Source organism: Crocuta crocuta, unplaced genomic scaffold (assembly GCF_008692635.1).
Source record: "Crocuta crocuta isolate KB4526 unplaced genomic scaffold, BGI_CrCroc_1.0 scaffold160, whole genome shotgun sequence".
NCBI lineage: Eukaryota > Metazoa > Chordata > Mammalia > Carnivora > Hyaenidae > Crocuta > Crocuta crocuta.
Window position 1 is genome coordinate 4,722,695 of NW_027527591.1, and position 24,749 is coordinate 4,747,443.

Consider the following 24,749-nt stretch of genomic DNA (forward strand, 5'->3'; position numbering starts at 1 on the left):
GCAAAATTACAGAAGTTGAGAAACCCTGTTGCACAATTCAACAGGCTTAAGGCTTAACTGTAAACACAAGGAAAGAAACCCTATGTGCAACTAGAAAAATATTATAACTGATATTTATCTCTGAAAGTCAATCAGTGCCTGGGTTAATGAGGGCTAACATAATAAGTATCAAAATATAAAATATAGACAAAGTCATAGTCATTATCATGTTACAGGGAGTTAACCACAGAGTTCCTGTGAACTGCAAACCTCTTGACACATTTTAAAATAAAAGGCTCTATATACTAGTTTAAATTACATACAGTAAGCAATGTAGATTGGTGCTGCTAACTTAAATATAATGGTTTAATGACCTAAGTGCTAAAACTGATTTTAATTAACCATAAAACTGTGCCATTTTAAACCCAAAAAAGCACATCTATGAACCTTTGCAGCAGCACGCAGAGGTATTGCTAATTGCCCAATTTTACCTACTTGTAAGTAGTTAAGGGCAAAAAGCCCTTGCGTAATTATTTTGTTTCTTCGTTCATTTTTTGGTACAAATACAACGGTGTATGTGACTATTGGGCACATGAGATGTGATAGTACGATTGAAAACTTTATTTGATTTTTATTATGAATTGAAATGGAAATAGCCATAAATGGCTAATGTCTACCATATTGGACAGCGTCACTGTCAAGGTCTGTGCTAATTTGGCCTGACCTTGGAGATCCAGCCTTTCCCAGAGAATGAGTTAGTGCTCACATAGGATATTTTCTGCCCAGCCCTGAAGCTGGACCTGGACTCCTAAGCCATTCCTCGAAGCCTTAGGGAGTTGAGCCTAGAGCTTTTTCAAGATGAGTGAAGGAATTCTGTAGTCCAGAGGCATTCATTAGGTAATCCACACCTGGGAAGTACAGACGCAGTCACATTTGGGTTTAAGAAAAGGGCAGAGCCTCCCTCTGTCCTTACCCCTTGCACTTTTTTAGAAAGTTCTTTTTTTTTTTTTAATGTTTGTTTATTTTTGAGAGAGAGAGAGAGGGAGGGGCAGAGAGAAAGGGGGACAGAGGATCCTAAGCAGACTCCATGCTGATAGCAATGAGCCTGATACGGGGCTGAACTCATGAACCACAAGATTGTGATCTGAGCCCCAGTCAGATGCTCAACTGACTGAGCCACCCAGGCACTGCTTCCCCTTGCACTTTTTACACCATCAGTGCTTTCAAAGTTTGTGGAAAGACTTGTGCATTTATGACTTTAGACTGATCATGACATAGAATTCTTAGCCTCATTGCTTCTTATTTTAGGTCAGAATATCACGGAGATTTGCCAGAACAGTCTTCACAACTGTGCTCAAAGGCTTTTCTGTCAGAGTGAAAGCTATTGACCCTAATTCCCCTTATCAAGTGCTCCACCTGCCCTGTGTGGGTTCTGACACAAAGCTGGCAGTGATGTGTGCTCTTGACAGTGGAGCCTCTGTGGAGATGTCCACCTTTGGGCATGACTACCATGGAAGAGATGTAGAGATGGGGAAATAGCTGGGCAGAGTCGTGTACTATGGAATACAGTGAACCGTGTGCCAATGTTGTGCTCTTTCTTTTCTTCCAGGAAATTAAGGATTGCAAGGCCTTGCTTTCACAAGCACATCCTGTTGTCTTTACAGAGATCTCAATGAAGAATAATCTCAAAGGAACATTTGTCTCCCTATACCCCTGCTCATGGCCACGAGCTGCTAGCAAATGCTTTTAATGACAGAAAAACCATCATCTACCCTTGTTCTTAGCCTGGTTTAGGCAGTCGAATGAAGGTTTCCTTCAGTTGTCTCCAGAACTCTGTTGCTGAAGCACTTCTCTTTGTTGAGTGAATGTTCAGGAAGCCCTTTCCTGGGCCAGTTTAGGAGCCCTTAGGTCTCTCGGAGTCTATGACATGGAAGCTTTGGAAGTGGATGACATCAGCCCAGCCTTGGAAGTTACTGAGGATTTCTTCAGCACTTTTGATAGTAAGCTAGAAAAGGCTGTGCAGCAAGCTGAAGTGTATGGGATTCAGGAAGTCCCTGAATTGGTGGGGCACGAGGTACTAAGTACCATAACAGACAATGGTGCTATCAGAAGTGTTGCCTCCCTGGGCAAGGGGGGCTTGATCTGGGACCACTGTAAGAGCAGGCTCTTAGAAACCAAAGCTCAAAATGTCTTCCCTGCCAAAGAACAGTTTGTGGTTCAGAAAGGGACTACCCCAGATAATCTTTCCTGGATGGAACAAAAAGAAGCATCAACCTTTAACTTTTTCAACATCTGTCAGCGTCGGAAGGACAGACCTCGATCCGTGAATGACTTATTGGACGAGACCTCTACTTTCAAGCCAGGGCATGCGCGATCGAGGTCGGATATTACCCAAGTGGACTGGAGGCTGGTCCTCAAGACCATGCCTCTGCAGCGGCCGCAGTCGCCTCCTCAGGGCCCTCATTTCACCAGGCCGTCTTTTCTGTTGTCACCGCCAAACAAGGTGGAAGATGCTCAAGGAAATACTGGTATGTTTTGATATCTGACTGCTATTGAGCAATTGTTGATTTTCCTTGGTCTCTGTTACATTTACCTCATGAGAAGTGTACTGTCCAGTGTGCTCGTCTGGTTTTGCCTACCTAAGCTCCCTCTTCCATTTACTTGCACACTTTACCTCAAAGCCTCAGTCTTGGTATCCTCATGAGAAGTGCCGAGTGAAAAGGCAACTGTGGTCAAGTCTCCCTTTCTAATCTGTGTGTTAGAATCTGCATAGCCTCATAATTCACGTGGTATTTGCCTCTGCATAGAGTATGATACTGCTTATTCACATCAGTAGGTGTTTGTCATATCACGTGTTGGGCAGAGCCTTGTTCCATGAAGGGTTGAAAGATGTCTAAAAGACACCATCCCTGCCTTAAGGAACTTCTCGCTTGCTGAGGGGATCAGACACCAACAAACACTCAAGAAGTCACCAGCAGTGGGAGAAAGTAGTAGTCAACTGAAATATTTTGAGGGAGCTTTTGTTTTATTTTATATTGTTGAGATTTCTTTCACTGAACAAATGACAGTACCTGTTAGAGGACAGAGGAAGGAGAAGACATTGTGTTGGGCTTGTCAGGAAGGGCTAATGAGAGTTCATGGAGCTTCGGCTGGACCATTGAGGATACTAAGATGCAGGAAGGGGGTCACAGTAGAGGACACTTGGTCAGGATTATGGTGGAAAAGAAGGTAAGGATATGAGAGGTACAAGGGGGAACAAAGTATCCCATGGTGGGTAGTAGGAGAGAAAGAGGGAAGAGATTGGTTCAGACCTCATGGGTAGGGCCCTGAATTTCTTTTTTTCTCATACTTCATTCACATGCACGTGCCCATGAATTCTGTGAGGTGTGACAAACCATCTTTTCGGTTCCCCCTGGCATTTTCCTTCAAGATAACCTCATTTATACAGGCTGTCTATTCTTGTCATTCCTGTTCAACCTTTAATTTAGATGGCTTCTTCTCAATTAATTGGGAAGACTATTTTATGTACTTAAATGGTATTTTAATGTTACTTCAATCTCTATCCTTGCTCAGTATTCCATTGATACATTTAATATTTTAATTAATAAATTTAGTTTCTAAGTATAACTTGAAGCAGAGATATAGTTTAGTAAGTCTATTCAGGAAAAGCAGTGTTCCTGTCTGTGAGGCGCTACATTATTTTCACATCCACTTCTTCAAATCTGTTCTTTTGAAATACTTCTTTCTCGGACTGACTTATTTTGCTTAGCATAATTCTCTCTCCATCCACCCATATGTGGAATTTAAGAAACAAAATAAGTGAGCATAGGGAATAAGAAGAGAGAGGGAGGCAAACCAAGAAACACTCTTAACTATAGAGAACAAACTGATGATTACCAGAGAGGTGGGGGGTAGAGGGATGGGGGAAATAGGTGATGGGGGTTCAGGAGCGCACATTTGATAAGCGCTGGGTGTTGTATGGAGGTATTGAATCATTACATTGTACATCTGCAACTAATATTACACTGTATGTTGCTAACTGGAATTTAAATAAAAACTTAAATGAAGAAAAAGAAAATATTTCTTTCTTCCTACTCAAATTCATGACTTTATAATTCCTTTTCTTTTCTCCTAGACTTTCACCAGTCCTCTGTAGCATCTAGCCAAGGGTGGTGACCATGGGGGTAAAAAGACAAGGACATTATAAAGCACAGTACTTTGTAACTGATTAGATATTAGGGGACAAACAAATTGCTCTGACCCTGGTGCCTGGCGAAATGAGAGCTTTGCCTTGAGCTCATGTATAAACAAATATACTCGTTGATTAACAAATAAACTCTGTTGATTTTTGGGTTTTTAGAGTTCACATAGATTTTTATCAGTATTGCACCATAACCATTCTAAAACTGTGGTATAACCCAAGTCAAGAGGGTGTCATATTTCCAGGTTTAGTTTTTCTTTTTTTTTTAAATATTTTTATTTATTTCTAGGAGAGAGAGAGAGAGACAGCGTGAGCAGGGGAGGGTCAGAGAGAGAGGGAGTCACAGACTGAAGCAGGCTCCAGGCTCTGAGCTGGCAGTCAGCACAGAGCCCGACGCGGGGCTCGAACCCACGAACCGCGAGATCATGACCTAAGTGAAAGTCGGACGCTTAACCGACTAAGCCACCCAGGCGCCCCCAGGTTTAGTTTTTCTATCTTATTTGGATTCTATCTTATTTGGAGCCGGAGCTTCCTTAGCTTCTCCAAAGGAACCTTGAGTATATGACAGCCTATGACTATTATTTTTTCATTTTCAATTTTTTAAAAAAGTTGAATACTAAATTATGTTGAAATGTATGTACTGAATAATATTTTGAAAAGTATACTGCAACAGATGGCCTTTGCAGGTATCGATATAGTATATAATATGGCCACCTTTTGATCATCCATGAGATATATATCCTAGCAGGAATTAGCAAAGTTGGGCAAATGGGATGCCAAGCTCCTAATACCTTTTCTTTCTGGCACACTCTGGAGAACAGGCAAGAGAAATCAAGCTTGTATTGCTTACCAGGTGAAGGGCAGGGACAAGCAGTGAGTACCCATTGACTACCGGTTCTCAGGCTGGGAGTAGAGAAGAGTTCTACATATGTGGTCGGTCCCCCACTCTGGTGACCATAATTCTCATGGCAGGGGGAGGGATGTGCCAACACACAAATGCACATTAGTCACAATCAGCCAAGATCTTTCAGTAAAGTTTACTTAAAAACCTTGGAAATAAGTCATCTACACTGAAGAATAGCTTATTGCTTCTCCTGGAGAAATATGCCCCCAAAGCAGAGGGAGACAGTGTAGTATCTTGGCTAGAGATACAGGGTCAAGCCAGACCTCTCTTTTAACCTTAGACTTGCATATCTGACTGCCTGGTGTACACCTCTGTTGGAATGTTCCACAGGCTCTTCAAATTTGCAGTGTCCAAAAGTCACCCTTCATCCTCTCATCTCCGGCTCCTACTGTTCTAAAAATTAACAAGTGTTCATAAGAGCCTGGGGCCCCTTAGAAGAAATAAAATTTAGTCAAATGGGTTTCTTTTGATGAGGTCAACTTGATGTTGTGTCTATCCCTGTCCCTCTCTTAATTATAGGTTTGGTTACTGCATGATCCTGTGTTTTCTTCAGTTGATTCTCCCCGCCACCCCCCCCCCAGCTCTTTTTCTGAGCTCCCCTTGAGTATGAAGACTCACTAGAAGTGGTTCTTCTTCTCCTCTCCTCCCCTTCCTCCTCTTCTGCCTCCCTCATCCCCTCTCTTTCCTCCCATGAAAATAAACCCAAGGATCTTCTTCATTAGGTAGGATCTCTGTGAAGTCTGCCTCATTTGGTGATGAATAACCAGGCCTCTTATTCTTAGCCTTACTAAGAATAAATGCCACTTTGAGTATAAAGCAAATCAGGCTCTGGCCTAATGAGGGCAGTGGGCGGCTGGGTGTCATACCGCCTATGTCACTGATGGGCAAGCCTGTATGAAGGTCTCTGGTGTGTCTTCTTCTCCTCCTTCCTCCCCTTCTCCTCCTCCTCCTCCCCTCCCCCACTTCTTCCCCTCCTCCTCCTCCCCCTCTCTTCCTTCTTTTCTTTTTCATCTTCCTCCTCTTCCTTCTTCCATTTCTTCCTCTTTTTCCTTCTCCTCCCCCACTCCTCCTCCATGACCACAACCGCCACACAGCTTGTGATAGTAATAGTATTTTAAATATCTTGTGTGCATTCGATGGGTTAAAAAATAGAAAATGCTTCTTAGAACCATGTTTGGCACATTAGTAAACACCTAACAGAAATCTTAAACATTTGATAATATTGTCACAGTTATTAACTGAATTTGAAACTCATCAGTGAGAATCAAAGTAACATGACCAATGACTCCTACTTTTTCCTGGGTGGGTCTCTTTTATAAAATGGCCTCACAATAAATATTTCTTAAGTTGGCCTTCCTGATGTTTTCTCATAGTATTGATGGGATTGTTAGTGGGAAGTAAACCATTCATTCCCTCTCTCATACTGATTTGAGATCAGCTGTTTACTGTCTTCTCCTGGTCCCTGAGGAAGGGACTGTTTCTTACTCACTGTTACATCCTCAGTACTTAACATGGTACTTTGAACATAGTCTATGCTCAAATAAATTGTTTAAGATGTGAATTGAATGAAATAGATGTGATTCCGATAAGATAATTAACACCAATAACCTCTTTTGCCAGTTCATGTCTTTCTAGAAAAAAACCCCTCCAGCATCTTTTCTGAGGGCTTCATACCACCATCTAGCATTTCATACCTTGCACGTCCTCTCTCTCAAGCTCTTTAGCAGCAGTGAAAAATGAAGATTTGCTTTCATCTCAAAGGCTGCCCTGCACTATCCTTGTGATAAGAGAAAATCAAACAGATGCAGCATATAAAGTGGCCCCTGGCATTGGCAGACTGTTGCCCTGGCCGTGGAGGAGTATTCACATGTGTCTCGGACTCCCGGGATGCACGGACGTGGTTAGCATCCCCTTTGCCGAGGAGCCTGACTGCTGCTTGCTGAGCACACAGCCCGGTGCGGTGCTGATACTTTGCCCTGTAGTCTTTCTGAAGCTGGCAGTCATGTGAAGTAATTTTGCATCACTCCTCAAAGTTTCCCTGTTCCCTGAGTGTTTCTTTACGGAAGATGATTACTTTGGATTTGCAGATCACTTCTTCCCTAGGTTCTTACTTGGGATATATAGAGCAGAGTCCATCAAACAGATTAACAGGTTACTTGTCACTGTCAGAGCCAGCATCCAAGCACCCAGTGTGCTCGTCTTCAGGGTGAGAGAGCCCAGGTAGAAAGGGAAGAAAAAAAAAAGCTGTCACAAGCACTGTGCACAATTTTAACTTCTTTACAGAGAATGGCTTATTTAACTCATATAATACTCCTGTGATATAGACACTTTTACTGACCCCATTTTGAGGATGATGAAACTTGAGGAGATACAGAAAGCCTAAGGAATATGCTTAGAGTCCCATAGCTGGTCCTGAGTATCCTTGATTTGAACTCCGTCTTTCTCCAGAGTCCACACTCTTAAACAAGTTGGAGCTGAACCCTTACCTTGGAAGCCAATAGTTCTCAGTCTCTAGAACCCTCTGTTTTGAAAGCCTTATCAGCAATCAGGCCCAGTGGGTGTAGAGGCTGGGAAGTATGTGGAAGAGACAAACCTGGATGATATTCATCGAACCAAAATTAATCCCTCAGGAGATCACTAGTGAGGAAAAATGGAGACACACCAAAGCAGTCTGCTAAGCAAGGATTATTTTCTGCTTTACAATAGTCACTAAAATACATGGACAGTGTAGAACTGGCCACAGTTCTTTATGGGACCAGTGAGTCCACGGAAAGAAGACTGCAACTCTGCCTTTCGTACCCCTGATCACTGGCTGTACAGAAGAGCTAAGTGAACTAACCCCCATGGGTTTATAATTACGGGAAGAGGGCTTTGACATTTTGCTCCGTATTTGGCTGGCTTTTTCAGTCTTACTTACTTAGAAGCCTGTGAATGAATGTATTCTAGAAATTTCATTGCCTCAGGCAGAGACCGACCTAGGACAGGCTTCTTCCAAAGGAATGTTGCCCGTGCTAAGTAGATGAAGGATGCTGTCAGTGGGTCCTACCAGGCTGTTAGAGTGTGGCTTGAGTCCAACCCAGGTAAGACTATGCAGTATCTGAGGGGGGGATAGTAATGTCAAAAAGGTTGGACCAGAAATCACTAAGAAGCACTAGATCTAAGGCAAGATGGCAACAGAGGCAGGTGTCCCCCCAGCTTTATTGACATATAATCGACAACGTTGGAAGACATTTAAAGTGTACACTGAGATGATTGGATATACATACACATTGTAGAAGGGTTAGCACATCTGTCACCTCCCATCAGAGGTAGGTAGGTAGTGGAGACAAAGCCTCCTCATGGTCAGCTCCTTTCCTTACTGGCACCCCGGTGCCTGCCCTGGGCAGCCGTAGCAAGGTGTGACAGGGAAGTAGCCTGGAGGGAAGGCTCTAATCCTGTCGCCAGAATGGCTCATTGCTAGTCCTGCCATTACTCTTAGTTCTGTACAAGCTCTTGACCAGTGTCTATACTTAACCCTCTCCCCCTTTGCATTACTGTCATCCTGTTCTTGTTTAGTGAGTAATAATAGAGCCAGGGGCAGCAGGGAATGTCCCGTAGGATAAGGAAGACGGGGTCCTAATGTCATAGAAATAAAATCCAAATATAAATATGTATTAAGGTAAGACCATAAAAAGTCATATGAACATGGGGACACTAGATATATTATCAAAAATGGATCTCACACACACACACACACACACACACACAATTACACCTATAAATGTATACACATACTAGTGGAAGGTCGGTCTGTGTAGTAGAAAGAACATTCAACTAGGACTCACTGTGTAGGTTTGGAGGAATCACTCATCTGTTGCTTTTGATTTAAAAACCTAGTGAAGTAGGTTAAATTGTCTCTAGGATCCTCCCAATTCTAAAACTGTATCATTGTGAGATGTGTTTGAACTGACCCTGACTCATGGTTCTATGGGAGCTAATTACTATAGCCAGATGGCATTGGAAGGTTGTAATGGAATTATGGGTATGTATGGTTGAAATTATTTAACACAGGAGGATTTCTCTGTGCCTTGTAACTCTACTTCTGGGTGAACTGCTATGGTTGCAATTTTAAAATCAAATTTTAAAAAAAGAAATCCTTTGCATTAGCTATGGAGCTCTGAAACTCAGCAGACTGCCAGACCTGACTGACGTTTCCCTCCCTGTGTTCACATTTTCATCTGCTAGGCAAGGGCGGTGGTTAGCTGGGCTTTTGTTTCAGTTGGCTTCGCTCTCTGGTGAGCGGGTCCCATTCCTATGCCTGCATTTTCTTGTTCTAAGTACTTGAGGAGTAGGTCTCAAGCAGAGATTTTCTTTAGAGCTAGAAAATCCATGGCAGTGTGGTTTCTTTATCCTGAGTTTTATGCTACCCTGTTTCAATTCTCTTTTTCCCCATCTTTAACTTTTCAAAAAAAAAGCCAAATTTGGGACTTATACTAAAATGACTGCTTTTTCAATTATGATGTTTCTCAAAAGCCTTGGAGCCAATAGAGGTGGGACTATTCCTGTGGGGTTAGAATAAGTGAGGTCACCAGGACATGGTCTCTTGCTGAATTATGATTCACCCTTCAGCAAGATTAGTCAGTACAAAGAAGTTGCTAAAATAGGTCACAGAAAGTTAATTTTATATGGCTGTGTAGTTTCCACTGGTTATATGATTGAATGTTGGCCTGTGCTATTTGAAAACCTACCACGCCTCATCGACAGCCCATATTCTGATTCTAACATTTCTCTATGGGAACTCTGAAAATGAAGTTTCTGGTTTTTTGTGTGTGGTTGGTCTGTTAATATGGTTTATCTTTCTTGGCTAAGAAGCTGTAGTTACTAATTTCACAAACTGCTAGAGTTACCATCTTACAACACAAATCTGTTCATGCTACTCTGTTCTCCAGAATGCTTTACAAAATCAAGCATGTAACTTTTACAGAGCATCCAGATCTCTTCCCAACCTTTTCACCCTCACCTTCCATCACCCTACCTATGTGCCGTTCTTGAATGTGCCATGGCTGTTCTTGAATGTGCCTGAGCCTCTGCTGAAGCATTCTCTTCGTCCAGAATACCTTCCCTGCTCTTTTCCCTTTTCAGAATCCTCTATTATCTTTCAAGGACCAATCCAAATGCCACATCCTCCCTGAGACCTTTCTATAGTTTTTCAACTAAACTTCTTTTTTTTCCCTTTCACTGTATGTTTTCACAGCACATGTTATTCTGCTGTGCATTTAATAGGCAGTTGCTTATATATCCATCTCTCACACAAGGTTGAAAGTTTTTTTAATTAAAAAATTTTTTAATGTTCATTTTTGAGAGAGAAAGTGACAGAGTGTGAGCAGGGGGAGGGGCAGAGAGAGGGAGACAGAATCTGAAGCAGGCTCCAGGCTCTGAGCTGTACGCACAGAGCCTGATGCGGGGTTCAAACCCACAAACCACGAGATCATGACCTGAACTGAAGTTGGACGCTTAACCAACTGAGCCACCCAGGTGCTCTAATTTTTTTTTTTAATGTTTATTCATTTTTGAGAGAGAGAGAAAGAGAGGTGGGGGGAGGGTCAGAGAGAGAGAGAGAGGGACCCAGAATCTGAAGCAGGCTCCAGGCTCTGAGCTGTCAGCACAGAGCCCGACATGGGGCTTGAACCCATGAACCATGAGATCATGACCTGAACCAAAGCTGGATGCTCAACTGACTGAGCCCCCCAGGTGCCCCTGTTGAAATTTTTTTGATGCTATAAACCATACCGTAGAAAACTTTGTATTGTACCAAGTATGTGAGCACATGCAGTGTCTGATTGAGTTTTACGTGTTGGTGCTTGGAACATCAGGACAGTACTGTTTTGTTTTGTTGGTTTTCCAAAATGGAAATGGCCCCTCTTTCCTTTTTCTTACCTATAGCTTAAATTGAATGATATCAACTTAATGAGAGCTAGCTTTATGTTCAACGCTGTGCTAAGACGTGTCAATCTACTATCTTATTTAATATTCATAATAGCTGAGTATGATAGATGATATTGTTCTGATTTCACAAATGACAAAACTGAATCTTAGTGAAGTTGACCTCATCCAAGGGCATACAGTATTATGTGGTGGGGCTAGGATTCCAAGCCAGTCCTGACACTAGAGGCCACATATAACCACTCAGTAATGCTGTCTGTCTTTCAGGGCTGCGGAAGGTTAGGTTATTCCCTCCATCAAAAATAAACACAGTGTGATCTAGACTCCAAGTTTGGAGGTTAGAGTTTTCTACTTTCAACTTGCACACTTCGTGGTATAACCTTGGCCAAGCCACTTTGCTTCCTGGGATCTCTTTCCAAATCTGCTAAATCAGTTAAGAATATTTTCAGAAAAGGGGCACCTGGGTGGCTCAGTCAATTAAGCATCCAGGTTTGGCTCAGATCATGATCTGATGGTTCGTGAGTTCGAGCCCATGTCAGGCTCTGTGCTGACAGCTCAGAGCTGGAGCCTGCTTCCAATTCTGTCTCCCTCTCTCTCTGCCCCTCCCCTGCTTGTGCCGTGTCTCCCTCTCCCTCAAAAAAACTAAAATAAAACATTAAAAAAAAAGAATATTTTCAGAAGCAATTAATAGCAGACACAACTAAAAGTGGCATAAATATGACCATTTATGTTTATGTCATCTTATGTTTTCATCCATCTAACAGATAACTATGCAACACTTAGCACTATAAGCAATAAACAGTTAAGAAGTCCCAATGTGTCATCAGGGATCCAGGCACTTTCCATCTTTTTACGCTGCTATTCTCAGTATATTGGCAATGTCCCTTCTTTCCCTTCATAGGTACAAGATAGCCACAGCAGTCCCCAGGGTCACTTTCTTATACATCAAAGCCAAAGTCAGGAAGGGAAAACAGGGCACCCACTCTGGATCTCTTTCCCAGTAGACCCCAGTAGCACCCCCTAAGTAGCTAGGGTCACATGCTCACCCCTAAAGCAATCTCTGGCAAAGGAAAATAGCATTTCTGTGATTGGCTTAAACAAATCTTGCTTCCTTCCATGGGGCAGGGGAGAGGACATCCTCTCTGAGCATCCCCCTTCATACCTGAGCAAGATTCGGCTTCTGTTGGTAAAGACGCAGTAGGACTAGTTAATGAGGTAAGTAACTGACAAGTTCTACCTCAGATGGGGCCGGGCTAAGAGATTTCTTATCCCTTCTGGCTCGAAGTTTCTATGATTCCAGTATGTTACTCAAAGATAAAGTAATGAAATGCCATTTACCTTAAAATCTGCTGGCCTAAGTATGGGAGATTCTTTTCTACTTAATTCCTATAGATTAGGGAAACAGAGTGAAAAACCCACCGTGGCAATGAGTGAGCATAGCTTGAAAGTTGGTTTGGAATTATTTTCTGGGTCACAAAGTTCTTTTTTTTTACATTTTAGTTAGTTAACATACAATGCAATATTGATTTCAGGAGTAGAATTCAGTGAATCCTCACTTACATCACTTAAACCCAGTGCTCATCACAATAAGTGCTCTCCTTAATACCCATCACCCATCATGCTCGTCTCCCACGCACCTCCCTCTATCAACCCTCAGTTTGTTCTCTGTTGTTAAGAGTCTCTTGTGGCTGTTTCCGTCTCCTTCTCTTTTCCCCCTCCCTTCCCATATGTTCACCTATTTGTTTTTTAAATTCCACTATGACTGAAATCATATGGTATTTGTCATTCTCTGATTGACTTATTTCACCTAGCATAATACATTCTAGCTCCATCCATGTCATTGAAAATGGCAAGATTTCATTCTTTTTGGTGGCTGAGTAATATTCCAGTGTGTGTGTGTGTGTGTGTGTGTGTGTGTGTGTGTGTGTCTACACACACCACATCTTCTTTATCCATTCATCAGTGGATGGACATTTGGACTCTCTCCATAGTTTGGCTATTGTTGATAATGCTGCTATAAGCTATAAACATTGGGGTGCATGTATCCCTTTGAATCTGTAATTTTGTATCCTTTGGGTATATACCTAATAGTGTAATTGCTGGGTCATAGAGTAGTTCTATTTTTAACTTTTTGAGGAACCTCCGTACTGTTTCTCCAGAGTGGCTGCACCAGTTTGCATTCCCACCAGCAGTGCAAGAGGGTTCCCCTTTCTCTGTATCCTTGCTAACATTCATTGTTTCTTGCATTCATTTTAGCTACCCTGACAGGTATGAGTGGTATCTTATTGTGGTTTTGATTTGTATATTCCTGATGATGAGTAATGTTGAGCATCTTTTCATGTGCTGGTTGGCCATCTCGATGTCTTCTTTGGAAAAGTGTCTATTCATGTCTTCTGCCCATTTCTTAATTGGGTTGTTTGTTTTTGGGTGTTGAGTTTGATAAATTCTTATAGATTTTAGATACTAATCCTTTGTCAGATATGCCATTGCAAATATCTTCTCCCATTCTGTAGCCTGCTTTTTAGTCTTACTGATTGTATCCTTCGCTGTGCAGAAGCTTTTTATCTTAATGAAGTCCCAATAATTCATGTTTGCTTTTGCTTCCCTTGCCTTTGGCAATGTGTCTCATAAGAAGTTGCTCCGGCCGAAGTCAAAGAGGTTGCTACCTGTGTTCTCTAGGATTTTGATGGTTTCCTGTCTTACATTTAGGTCTTTCATCCATTTTGAATTAATTTTTTTTGTGTATGGTGTAAGAAAGTGGTCCAGGTTCACTCTTCTGCATGACTTTCTTTTTTCCACTGGGATATTCTTTCCTGCTTTGTCGAAGATTAGTTGACCATATAGTTGTGAATCCATTTCTGAATTTTCTGTTCTGTTCCATTGATCTATGTGTCTGTTTTTGTGCCAGTACCATACCATCTTGATCACTACTGCTTTGTAATATAGCTTGAAATCGGAAGTTTTGTTTTGTTCTTCTTTTGCAGGATTACTTTGGCTATCGGGGTACATCCAAATTTTAGGACTGTTTGTTCTAGCTTTGTGAAAAATGCTGGTGGTATTTTGATAGGGATTGCATTAAATGTGTAGATTTCTTTGGGTAGTATAGACATTTTAACAATGTTTGTCCTCCCCATCCATGAGCATGGAATGTTTTTCCATTTCTTTGTGGGTCACAACGTTTTTAAAGACTAGGGATTACCCTTGTCACAGAAGGCCGAAAGCCTCGGCATTTAAGAAGTTGGGTCTATGGCCTCCTAAGTTTACACTTAGAAGTGAAATTGACCAGGACTGCATGGATTCATTATCACTGTTGCCCCTAACAAGGAACTTAGATGGAAATGATCCCTAAATTGATATGTTATCTAGTGAATATGTAGCCAGATATATTACAGGTCTCTTTCTGCTAGAGCCTGCACAGATAATATATCTTTCTCCGTAGGTTTATTATGAAGGGAGAGCTCGTGGGACATTCTTTTTTTACCCATGAAGAAAGGCCTCCAAAGTAGCTCTCAGAAAAGACATTACTTGAGCCTACTTCATTTCCCCCAGAATTAGTGTGTTAACAGGTGTCTGTGAGCTATCACTAAGTGTTGGCCTGGGGAGCATACATCAGATGTATAAGACACTCTTTGGTTCCTGTAGTATCATTCTCTTCATATTCTTTGCTATGGACAGTGGCCATGTCATGACTAATGTGGATCCTATTAATGTCACTTCTCTTGTGTGCCTGTAATGAGGAGCACAAAGACCTAAAATTATTTAAAACCTTTCCCCCTAGTTTCTAACTAAAACATGATTGGATGCTATAACATGAAACAAATAGATTTAGAAAACTGTGTTTTGTTAACTAGGAATATTAAAAAAGAGAGAGATGTGACTATAATCTACAATATCAGAGAAATCTTCGTTGAGGAACGGATGCTTCAGCTGAGCTTAGAGGGTTGAACACAAAACCACAGTGGAGGTGAGCACAGCATGTGCATGGGATGGCCAGGAGGCTAAGCCAGAACAGAGCTGCATTTCTAAGAGTTGTAGTCTGAGGTCATGGACGACTTCCTTTTTTTTTTTTTTTAATTTTTTTTTAAATGTTTTATTTATTTCTAGGAGAGAGAGAGAGAGACAGCATGAGCAGGGGAGGGTCAGAGAGAGAGGGAGTCACAGACTCCGAAACAGGCTCTAGGCTCTGAGCTGGCAGTCAGCACAGAGCCCGATGCGGGGCTCGAACCCACAAACCGCGAGATCATGACCCAAGCGAAAGTCGGACGCTTAACCGACTAAGCCACCCAGGCGCCCCCGTGGACGACTTTCAAAGCCACATTAGTGTGATATGTTTAGCAAAGAAGCACTTGAAAATTACTTACAAGTCAAGATTAAAATGGTATTTTATAAAAAGTCAGTAAGTCAGTAAGTTGACAGGGTTGCAAGGTAATGGGGGTAGGAAGCTGGGAACCTCGCCTCTGGTAGCTTCTGTGTGTGTGCAAAGGGATATCAGACTAACATTCTTGGCTTCTCTCCCTACCTTTGCACACTCCACCCCTAGGGAGGAGCAATTTATGGGTAAATTTAGGAGAGGACGTAGATGTTTATAACTCAGCCTCTCTTACAGGAAGCACTAATTCTAGTCTGTTCTTCCAAACCTGCTCTTCCATCCATCAGCCTTTCATAGGCAGACCCCCAGGAGGGGAAGTCTGTAGTGATCAGTGCTGCTCGTGACTCAGAGGTGTGTGTAATCTGTGGACTCAGTTTGGTAGGAGGACCCTAGGCTGCATCCTCCAACTGGCTGATGTTTTGGTCTCCATGTGTCTGACAATGTCCGTCAATCTCAGTTGGTTTAAAACTTGAGTGAGGAAGGGGATGCTATTTATTGGTTCCCCACAGGCCCCCCAGTATATAGGATGGATTGGTAGATGGAAAGAATGGAAGGGATTGAAACCAACTAGAAGGCTCTGCCAGTCCTCATGCTGTGAAGGATATATAGTCAACTTTGGGTGGCTGTGGCCAAAGAGAAGTTGGGACTCGTGAAAAGAAAAAGAAGGGCTGTAATTGGGCCATAGATCTGTCAACAGGATCTGTGTCTGATTCATTTGGTGTCTCCACAGATTCTAGCAGATTCCTTTATACATACATTCAACAAATATTTATGGATCCAGCCACTGAGTATACAGCAGTGAGAGAGACATCCAGGTCCCTGTCCTCAAGGAAAATGAGAGAGTTCTTTGAATAAAATAAAGCAAGGTGTAAGATAGAGAGGGGACTCCTTAAGCTGGTAAAGGCTGGCCTCACTGAGGATGGCACCTTTGTGGGGGGAAAATCTCCAGGAGGCACGTAAGTTAGGGGGGCTGTGGAGAGAAGTTCCAAATGGGGGATATAACAACCTCAGAGTTCCTGAGGCTACAGTATGCTCAACTTGTTCAAAGAAAATAAAAGGGTGTGGCTGGAATGAGAGAAAGAGATGTGAGGTGATGTGAGATTAAGTCAGATTAATAATCAGAGGCCAGATTGTGTGAAACAGGAAGGAGGTAGACATATTGTAAGAATTTGGAGTCTTTTTAAATTTTTTAAAATGTTTTTATTTACTTCTGAGAGAGAGACAGCATGAGCAGGGGAGGGTCAGAGAGAGAGGGAGACACAGAATCTGAAACAGGCTCCAGGCTCTGAGCTGGCTGTCAGCACAGAGCCCGATGCGGGGCTCGAACCCACCAACTGTGAGATCATGACCTGAGCTGAAGTCGGACGCTTAACCGACTGAGCCACTCAGGCACCCCAAGAATTTGGAGTCTTTAGGAAGGAGACTGATTGAGCCATACGAAAGGTGGGATCAACTGAATGCTTTTTAAATAGATACAGACCTCAGAATATTGGAAGACAGGAGGAAAAGAGATTAGTGGAGGGATAATATTACATGTTAAAGGGGGAGAGATTCTGAGGAAGGGGGAGGAAATTAGGTACCAAGTAGAGGTGGAAGGCTTAGCTTTAACAGGGAGGCAAGAAGACTCTCCTTTTGAGACTGGACAGCTAAAATAGGAAACATGTATTGAATACTCACCATGTATCAGGCACTGTTCTAAGAGCTACTCATTTCTTTTTCACAGCAGTGCAATGAGGGGGGTGCTATTATTATAGCCATCTTAAAGGTGACAAAACTGGGACTCAGGTTAAGTAGTTTTCCCATGATCACACAGCCAGAAGGGCAGAATTGTGATTTCACCCTTAGGCTTATTGGCTCCAGCACCCATGGCCTTAAGCACTGTACTCTATAACACTTGTAAAGACATTGGTTAGTGTGATGTCAACATGGAGCCAAGGACCATATATATAAAGGAGCTCCCTGCAGTGCACAAAGATTAAGGCAGTGGGCTAGGTGTTTGGGAAGAGTAAAGGAGGTGTGAAAAAATTGTTCTGGGGATTGTGTTTGGGATACACTAAAATGAATAAAACAATGGTCAAGAGAAAAGATATGATAGAAATTGAGCAACACAAGTCTGTGTTGGGTGCTATGGTCTGATTATCTGTGTCACTCCCCAAATTCATATGTTGAACTCCTGTCAACTAAAATGAGGATATTAGGAGACATGGCCTTTGATAGGTGAATAGGTCATGAGGGTGGGACCCTCATCGATGGTATTCATGTTCTTATGTATAAGAGACCCCAAAGAGTTCCCTAGCCCATTCCACTACCAAAGAAATGTAATATATCTATCAGACTTTGAAAGGCAGTCCTTTTAGACTTGTCTTAATGTTATACTGAAGTATTATAAATACTCTTCATTCACATTCCACTTTGGCTTCCTTCCACATTTATTAATCTTGTTATAAAAACTTAAATATTTCCTTAAAATTTGCCTAAATAACTTAGATTTGGAATATGGGCACTATATTGGGCTTTTGAGTTCTTTGAAAACATTAAAGTGTTGCTCTTTGTCTCTCACTCTAACTATTGTCTGATCTTTGGAATCCTATTCTTGTGACTTCATTCATTGTGCTGACTCAGGCAGTCCAGATTTTTCTCAGTAAACTAGATTACCGAAATGTATCTTTCATTTATGGTAATCTGAGTTGTGGTTTTTAAAAAAGATAAAATTGCAGGGACACCTGGGTGGCTCACTTGCTTAAGTGTCCAATTCTGGGTTTTGGTTCAGGTTATGATCTCATGATTCATGGGTTCAAGCTCTGTGTCCAGCCCCATGTTGGGATCTGCACTGTCAGTGCAGAGGCTGCCTGTGATCCTCTCTCTCTCCCCCTCTCTCTGCCCCTTCCCTGCTTGTATTCTTACTCTCTCTCTTAAAAATAAGTAAATAAATTTTTTTAAAAAGATAAAATTGCTAAAGTAACCAAAATGAAAGCACATAACCATTTCATTATTATATAAGCAAATATACCTATAGTAATTATTTGTATTATTATTATATATGCTGTGTCTAAGGGCTTCATATCAAATAGCATACAGTCTGGGCTGGAGGATTGTGGGTTCTGGGTTATGGAGGCAGAAAGTTTTTGTTGTTGCTTTTTACATTTCTTTCTGATTTTTTGAATAACTTATTATATAATTTAGTACGTATGCGATAAGTGTGCAATAGTATCTGAAATCTGAGTCATCAAAGTAGTGCAACGATAGAGCCTTGGGGGCTCAGAAGAGGACAGTGGTTTTCCACTGTAGGGGATGAAGAAGGTCTTCAGGAATTGGGGAGATTTTGTACTAGCCATCATGTGGGAGGAAAGCATGGACAAGCAGAGGCAAGGGGAGATGGAGGCAGGGAGGTCAGCGGGAGAACATGCACGAAGGCTGGGAGGGCTGAGTTGTAGACACATCAGGTCACCTGGCTGAAATACAAGGGAGCGGAGAAAAGTGCCTGCCTTGTGTGAAAGCTCGCTGGGGAAGGTTATAATGGAGGGATCAGGCTAACATCTTCTGAACCTCCTGATCAATCTTAATATCCTTAGAAGTGGGACAGCCATCTGTGACATATTCCTGCCAAAAAAACCAAAAAAGACAAAAAAACAAAACTCAATGAACCTTGAGATCTAAACAGCAGTTGACAGAAAACATGGGAAACAGAAGAACGTTTAAACAATACCATGCAGACACACCAAATCCAGAATGTGAAAAGTTCTACAGGACAAATGAACTAATTTCTTCAATAAATATATGGCATGAAAAAAAAAGAAAAAGAGAACTGTTATAGATTTAAAGAGATTTAAAAGACATATCAATCAAACCAATGTGTGAACCTAAGTTGCACAAATCATCTGTATAAAGAAAATTTTTGAAACAATCTGGGAAAATTAGATACAGACTAGATATTAGATGAGGAATTATTCACATTGTTGGGTGTGAAAATGGTGTGTGTGTGTGTGTGTGTGTGTGTGTGTGTATTAAAGTTCTATTCTGTTAGATTAGAGATACCCCTGAAGTATTTACAGTAGAAATGATAAAATTTCAGCAATTTTCTTTCAAACAGTCCAGCCAAAACACAAACCAAACCAAAGCAAACAAAAAACAAAAACAATTAAAAGCCAGAGTTGGAGAGGGTGGGGGATATAAAACAGGAATAGCAGAAACTTGATTTTTGAAGCTGAAGGATAGGTCCATGGTTGTTTATTTTAGTCTTCTACATGCTTTCATGTGTGTTTGAAATTTTCCATAATCAAATGTTTTAAGGAGTTTGAATGTTCCTGTAGCACTAGGAAACCTGTGGAGGGTTTAGGGCTGAAAAGGGGCCAAGGAAAGGGCTGAGTGACCCTGATGGGAGATGGCCAGAGGGAGGAGGACGAGAGGCCTGAGCTTATTTAAGACCTTGATTAGGTCTTAAAGGTACAACTTTCTAGTTGTAAAATAAAAAAGCCATGGGGATGGAATGTACAGCATGACAGCTATAGTTAATAACATTGTACTGCATGTTTGAAAGTTGCTAAGGGAAGAAATCTTAAATGTCATCTCAAGAAAAAAATGCAACTAACTGGACTTAATGTGATCACCACGGTATATGCAAATATCAAATCATTACGTTGTACACATGAAACTAATATGATGTTATATGTCAATTATGCCACAGTATATTAAGAAAAAAAACCTTAAGATGGTGGCCATGAGAACGGAAACATTTTTGAGAACAGATAGCGGAAATAATAGCAAAAGAGGAACTCAGGCTGGTTGGCTGTACAGAAGTGAATCAGGTGCATTGTGTGGAAAATTCCCTTCTTCCTCTTCAGTAAATAGCCATCTTTTTCCTTAAACCACTGCACTGGTATTACAGGATTAGGAGAAGGGGAAGAAGGGGTCTTCACTGTAGAGGAACTGAACTGGCTCTTCATGCTCCAAAGTGGAAAGCAATGGGGAAAGGAAGAGTTCTGGGTTTTTGTTTTTGTTTTTTCACCCTTTTCCACAAAGAATTACTCTCGCGGTTTCAGTATGAAATTTCTGGGTCCAGTGATTCATTTTGATCATCTGTTCCTATTTTATTGAGGAAATGGTGATAATCACTGTCAGTGGTCCCATCTGAATAATTTACGGTATTAGTTAAGATAGATATTGTTCATTTGTGAAGTTGAACACTTTACAATAATGTGTGTGAGGTTAATTAAATGAGTTGAAATGATATAGTCTGGAGAAATAAAAGATGAACTATAAGTTAATGAAAGCTTAGATTTAAATATATACCTTCTGATTTGTCAGTGACACAAATATTAAAAATAAACTTAAGATAGAAATAGTAAGCAGCAATTATTAGAGATTAAAGAGAAATGGTTGTTCTCTGACCCTCTACAACTCAAAGAAGATTAACACTTCACACAGGAAATATTGGCAAGATCTGATAGAAACAGGCCCTTCGGCATGGAATACATACCACAGAGGGTAGTTTCCTGATCAGGTTTGCTCTCTTCTTGATTTTTCTTTCTCCAGAAATATACGCTACAAACTGCATCCTGTAAGAAAGGGCCATTTCCTGTGATCAACACCAGTCTTTTCTGTCTCAGTTTTGTTTATCTATTTAGAGAGGGGNTACCCTTACTCTGTATCAAGGAGGTAAAGGGACTTTGGAGATTCCCAGGAAGGACTTCCCATCCAGTCTACCCAAGGTAGCATCTACCACCCTAGCTTGGGCAGTCAGAGAGGGGTGAGGTTTTAGAAGGGTTTGCTGCTGGCTTGGGCCCAATTAAAGCAGAATTTCTAATTTGTGCTACCTGTTGTAAAAAGCTCTCAGGAAGGAAAGAAAGGGAGAGAAAAATTCCTAGCTAAAAGCAAGAAAGATGGTTTATATTTTACTCAGGGATGTGTAGCTGGGCCACTGGGTCACAGGACAGACGAGGACGGAGGAACACATGGTTACGAGTCTTATTATGGAAAAGATTGAACTACCATCAGCGCTTGATGGAAATGAGCGGGGGAGGGGTAGCAGCAATGTCTCTAACAGCACTACCTCCCTTATTACATTATCCGAAAAGATAGATAACTGAGAATAGGCATCCATTATCTCTCTCTACAAAGGGATTAGTGTGGGTTGCAAGAAATTAATGGCTTTTGAGTTATCACAGAAATACTAATGAATGTCAGGACTGGAGATGTAAAGCAGGTAAAATTGGCTTTTCTCTGCCTCACTTCCCTCCTTTTCTTTTTGCTTTGCTATTTTAAGATCTAGATCTGTGTTAGTTTTTTCCCCCCTTCAGCCAAGATCAGAAATCATACCCTTTGGGAGTGTGATTTGTCTTCTTTAGGGAATGACTCCATTAGTTTATGACTGTCTCCAGTGTGTATCAGCAAAGAGATTGAGAAGCATTTTGGAAATGAAAATCTTTATCAGGGAGGAGTGCTGCCTCTTGCATGGATGTCATTTTCATGCCTGATAAAAGTATCAGGAAGTCTCCCAAGTGACAATTCCCTTCTACTAAAGTACTAAACTTGTGTACATTGCAGCTAATCATTGATTAAAGATGGCACAACCAGATAAACTTGTGAAACAGGGGAAAGGAAAGGAATTATATCTACTCTATCCTGGGCGTTGTGCTACAAGCTTGATTTCTCATTTAATAAGTATTTTTTAAGAGCCTATTATGTAGTAGGCATTGTACTGTGTGTTGTAATGTAAGGGTGAAAAGACAGACCTCTCCTCTGTCTTCAGTGGAGGTTATAGTCCAATGGGGAGGACACTCTTTTTAAAACTTCAAAATTTTATTTGTTCAAATATTTAAATAAACTATTACAATACAGCCTGACAAGAGTCCATCAAAGAGGAATAACAGGGATACCTGTAACAGGGATACCTGATACTGACCGGGTGCGTGCGTGTGTGCGCGCGCGCCGATGAGGGGTTGAGGGAATCGGGACAGAGTCCGCTCCTGGAAGACAGGATGGCTACGTGAAGGGTAAGTGTGTGGTAGCTGGTGGAAGCAGTGGGAAGGAGCAGAAGGTGACAGTATGAGCACAGTCAGGCTCAGAGGTGAGAGAGAACTACTGTCTAAGCAGAGACCTAAAACATGCGCTAGTTGAGTCCAGCCCGGGCAACTGGTTACAAGACAGGAGGCTCATGAACTGGCCTTGAAGACTAATGGGAGTGTCCAAGAAACAGGAGTTTATGAGAAGCGTACTTCATGCTCTGTCCTTTCTATTGGCCGTTCCTGGTTTTACTAACCCAAAGAAAATGTATTAGCAAGGAGTTAGGTCAAGTGACAGGAGGAACATTCTCTCTTGTGTATTTGGCCTTCTACAGAATATTACCTAGAAAACACGAAAGCCTGGTGAATTGCAGTTATTTCATGGACCTGTCGGGGAGGGTCACAGTTTTCCACATAGACCTCCGCATGTCACATTGACTTTGCAGACCAATCCCGCCCCTCAATACTTAATCTTGCACTCATAATTCCACTCTAGTTAGGTTTCTGTAGCCTTGAAATTTTTCCCCAATTACATCTTGTCAATTGTACTGTCTTGGAATTGTACTACCTCTACTGTGTTTAGTGTGAACCAGAAGGATGTCATTCCTGATCTCTTTGGTTTCTTGCACCTGCCTTATCATCTCATTGAATTTATTCATATTAAGAAATTAATACATTGCTTCTTTTGTCTTGTTTTTTCTTCCTAGAACACAAGCAAGCATTCCCAAACATTCTGAAGAAGGGGTACCTGGAGATTAGGAAGGACCATGACAGTTACTGGCAGAGCTGTTATGCAGAACTCTCACCCTACAACTTATCCTTCTACAGCCTTGACAGCAGTGGCAATCAAGCCCTCTATGCCACCTACCAGCTTTCGCACTTCCAGAGCATATCGGTGTTGGGCAACCTCGAGGCCAGGCTGGTGGATACCGTTCTCTATGACAACACTCAGCTGCAGTTGAAGGCAGAGTCACCATGGGAGGCTTTAGACTGGGGGCAGAAGCTTTGGGAAGTCGTGCACGCCACCGTGCCTGGGTACGTGGGGCGGCAGGAAGAGCTGGCCAACTCCCCAGGGCTCGGTCATCATGTTGACTGTACACAGAACCATTGTTTACAGAAGAAATCCAGTGAGCTTCTCGCGCCATCACCTGTGTTGGAGAGCCCCAGACAATACCAAAACATCATCAAATCGGGGACGCTGTACAGGCTGACCATCCAAAACAACTGGAAGGCATTTACGTTTGTGCTGAGCAGGGCCTGCCTTATGGCTTTCCAGCCTGGCAAGCTGGACGAGGACCCCCTGCTGAGCTACAATGTGGACGTGTGTCTGGCTGTCCAGATGGACAACCTGGACGACTGTGACTCTTGCTTTCAAGTCATTTTCCCCCAAGATGTCCTCCGCCTCCGGGCAGAGACCCGGCAGAGGGCCGAGGAGTGGATGGAGGCTCTGAAAACAGCTGCCAATGTGGCGAGGAGTTCAGAGCAAAACCTGCAGGTGACCCTGAGGAGCAAACCCAAGGATCAGATGGGCAGGCCCGAACTCCGAAAGAACAAACGTCAGTCTGTGACCACCAGCTTCCTCAGCATTCTGACAACTTTGTCTTTGGAACGAGGGCTCACTGCTCAGAGTTTCAAGTGTGCAGGTATGAAGCAAATTTTTAGCCTAAAGCTCGTTAAAGAACAACCTGAACCCTACAATTGGAATTTGCTGTAAAAACCCCCTCAATGGGCTAGTCATATCCACCTCTTGTTTAAACAGCACCTCTCCTTCAAGGAGTTTCCTACATCAAAACATCTGTCTGTCTTCATGCCATGCTGGTAAAGTCAGTAGAAGCAGATAAGCTATATGCCACAGAGTCAAAATGACTTAGCTGAAGCATAACCAGACTAGAATTTCAGCTTCTTGAGTCTGCTGTGATTCCATTTCCTTTATCCTCTTAACTAAAGGTCACTGGGAACGTGGATATCACAAATCACCTCATAAGAGATATTCAGACCCAAAGCTGACTGCTGACAATCCTCATCAAAAAAAAAAAAAAATGTCTGTAGAGAACTGTCATTGATCATGACCTCGTCAGATCCTGTTAAAGAAGAGTCTACAGTCAGCCTTGACAGAAAATCTGGAGGTGACTAACAGCATGGTAGATGATGATTCAGCAGATGACCTCTGAGTCATGATAGGCCTGCACCTCGTCCTGGGGAAGACCAGGGCCTCTGAAACTGCTATGGAAGGGTGAGACACAAAGTAGAGTTCAAGGCCAATTATCTGTAATTTCTTAAGACCCTGTTACTGCTTCTCCCCGCTATTTCTCATTCCTTTCACTTTCCCCTGAACAGTAAACTAGACAGAATAAAACACTCACTAAGCCAAGT

At 42.0% G+C, this 24,749-nt stretch overlaps 1 protein-coding gene across 8 annotated transcripts in view; it reads left to right on the forward strand.

The window, feature by feature from the left end:
• Window positions 1-24,749, forward strand: part of PLEKHM3 (pleckstrin homology domain containing M3) — a 191,100-nt gene that overhangs the window by 21,418 nt on the left and 144,933 nt on the right. For all 8 annotated transcript variants that reach the window (XM_077771140.1, XM_077771164.1, XM_077771160.1 and 5 more), the window contains exons 2-3: window positions 1,589-2,507; window positions 23,084-24,019. In XM_077771140.1, the coding sequence (XP_077627266.1) occupies window positions 1,907-2,507; window positions 23,084-24,019 (1,537 nt within the window). In that variant the 5' untranslated portion in view covers window positions 1,589-1,906. The remainder of the gene's footprint in view (window positions 1-1,588; window positions 2,508-23,083; window positions 24,020-24,749) is intronic.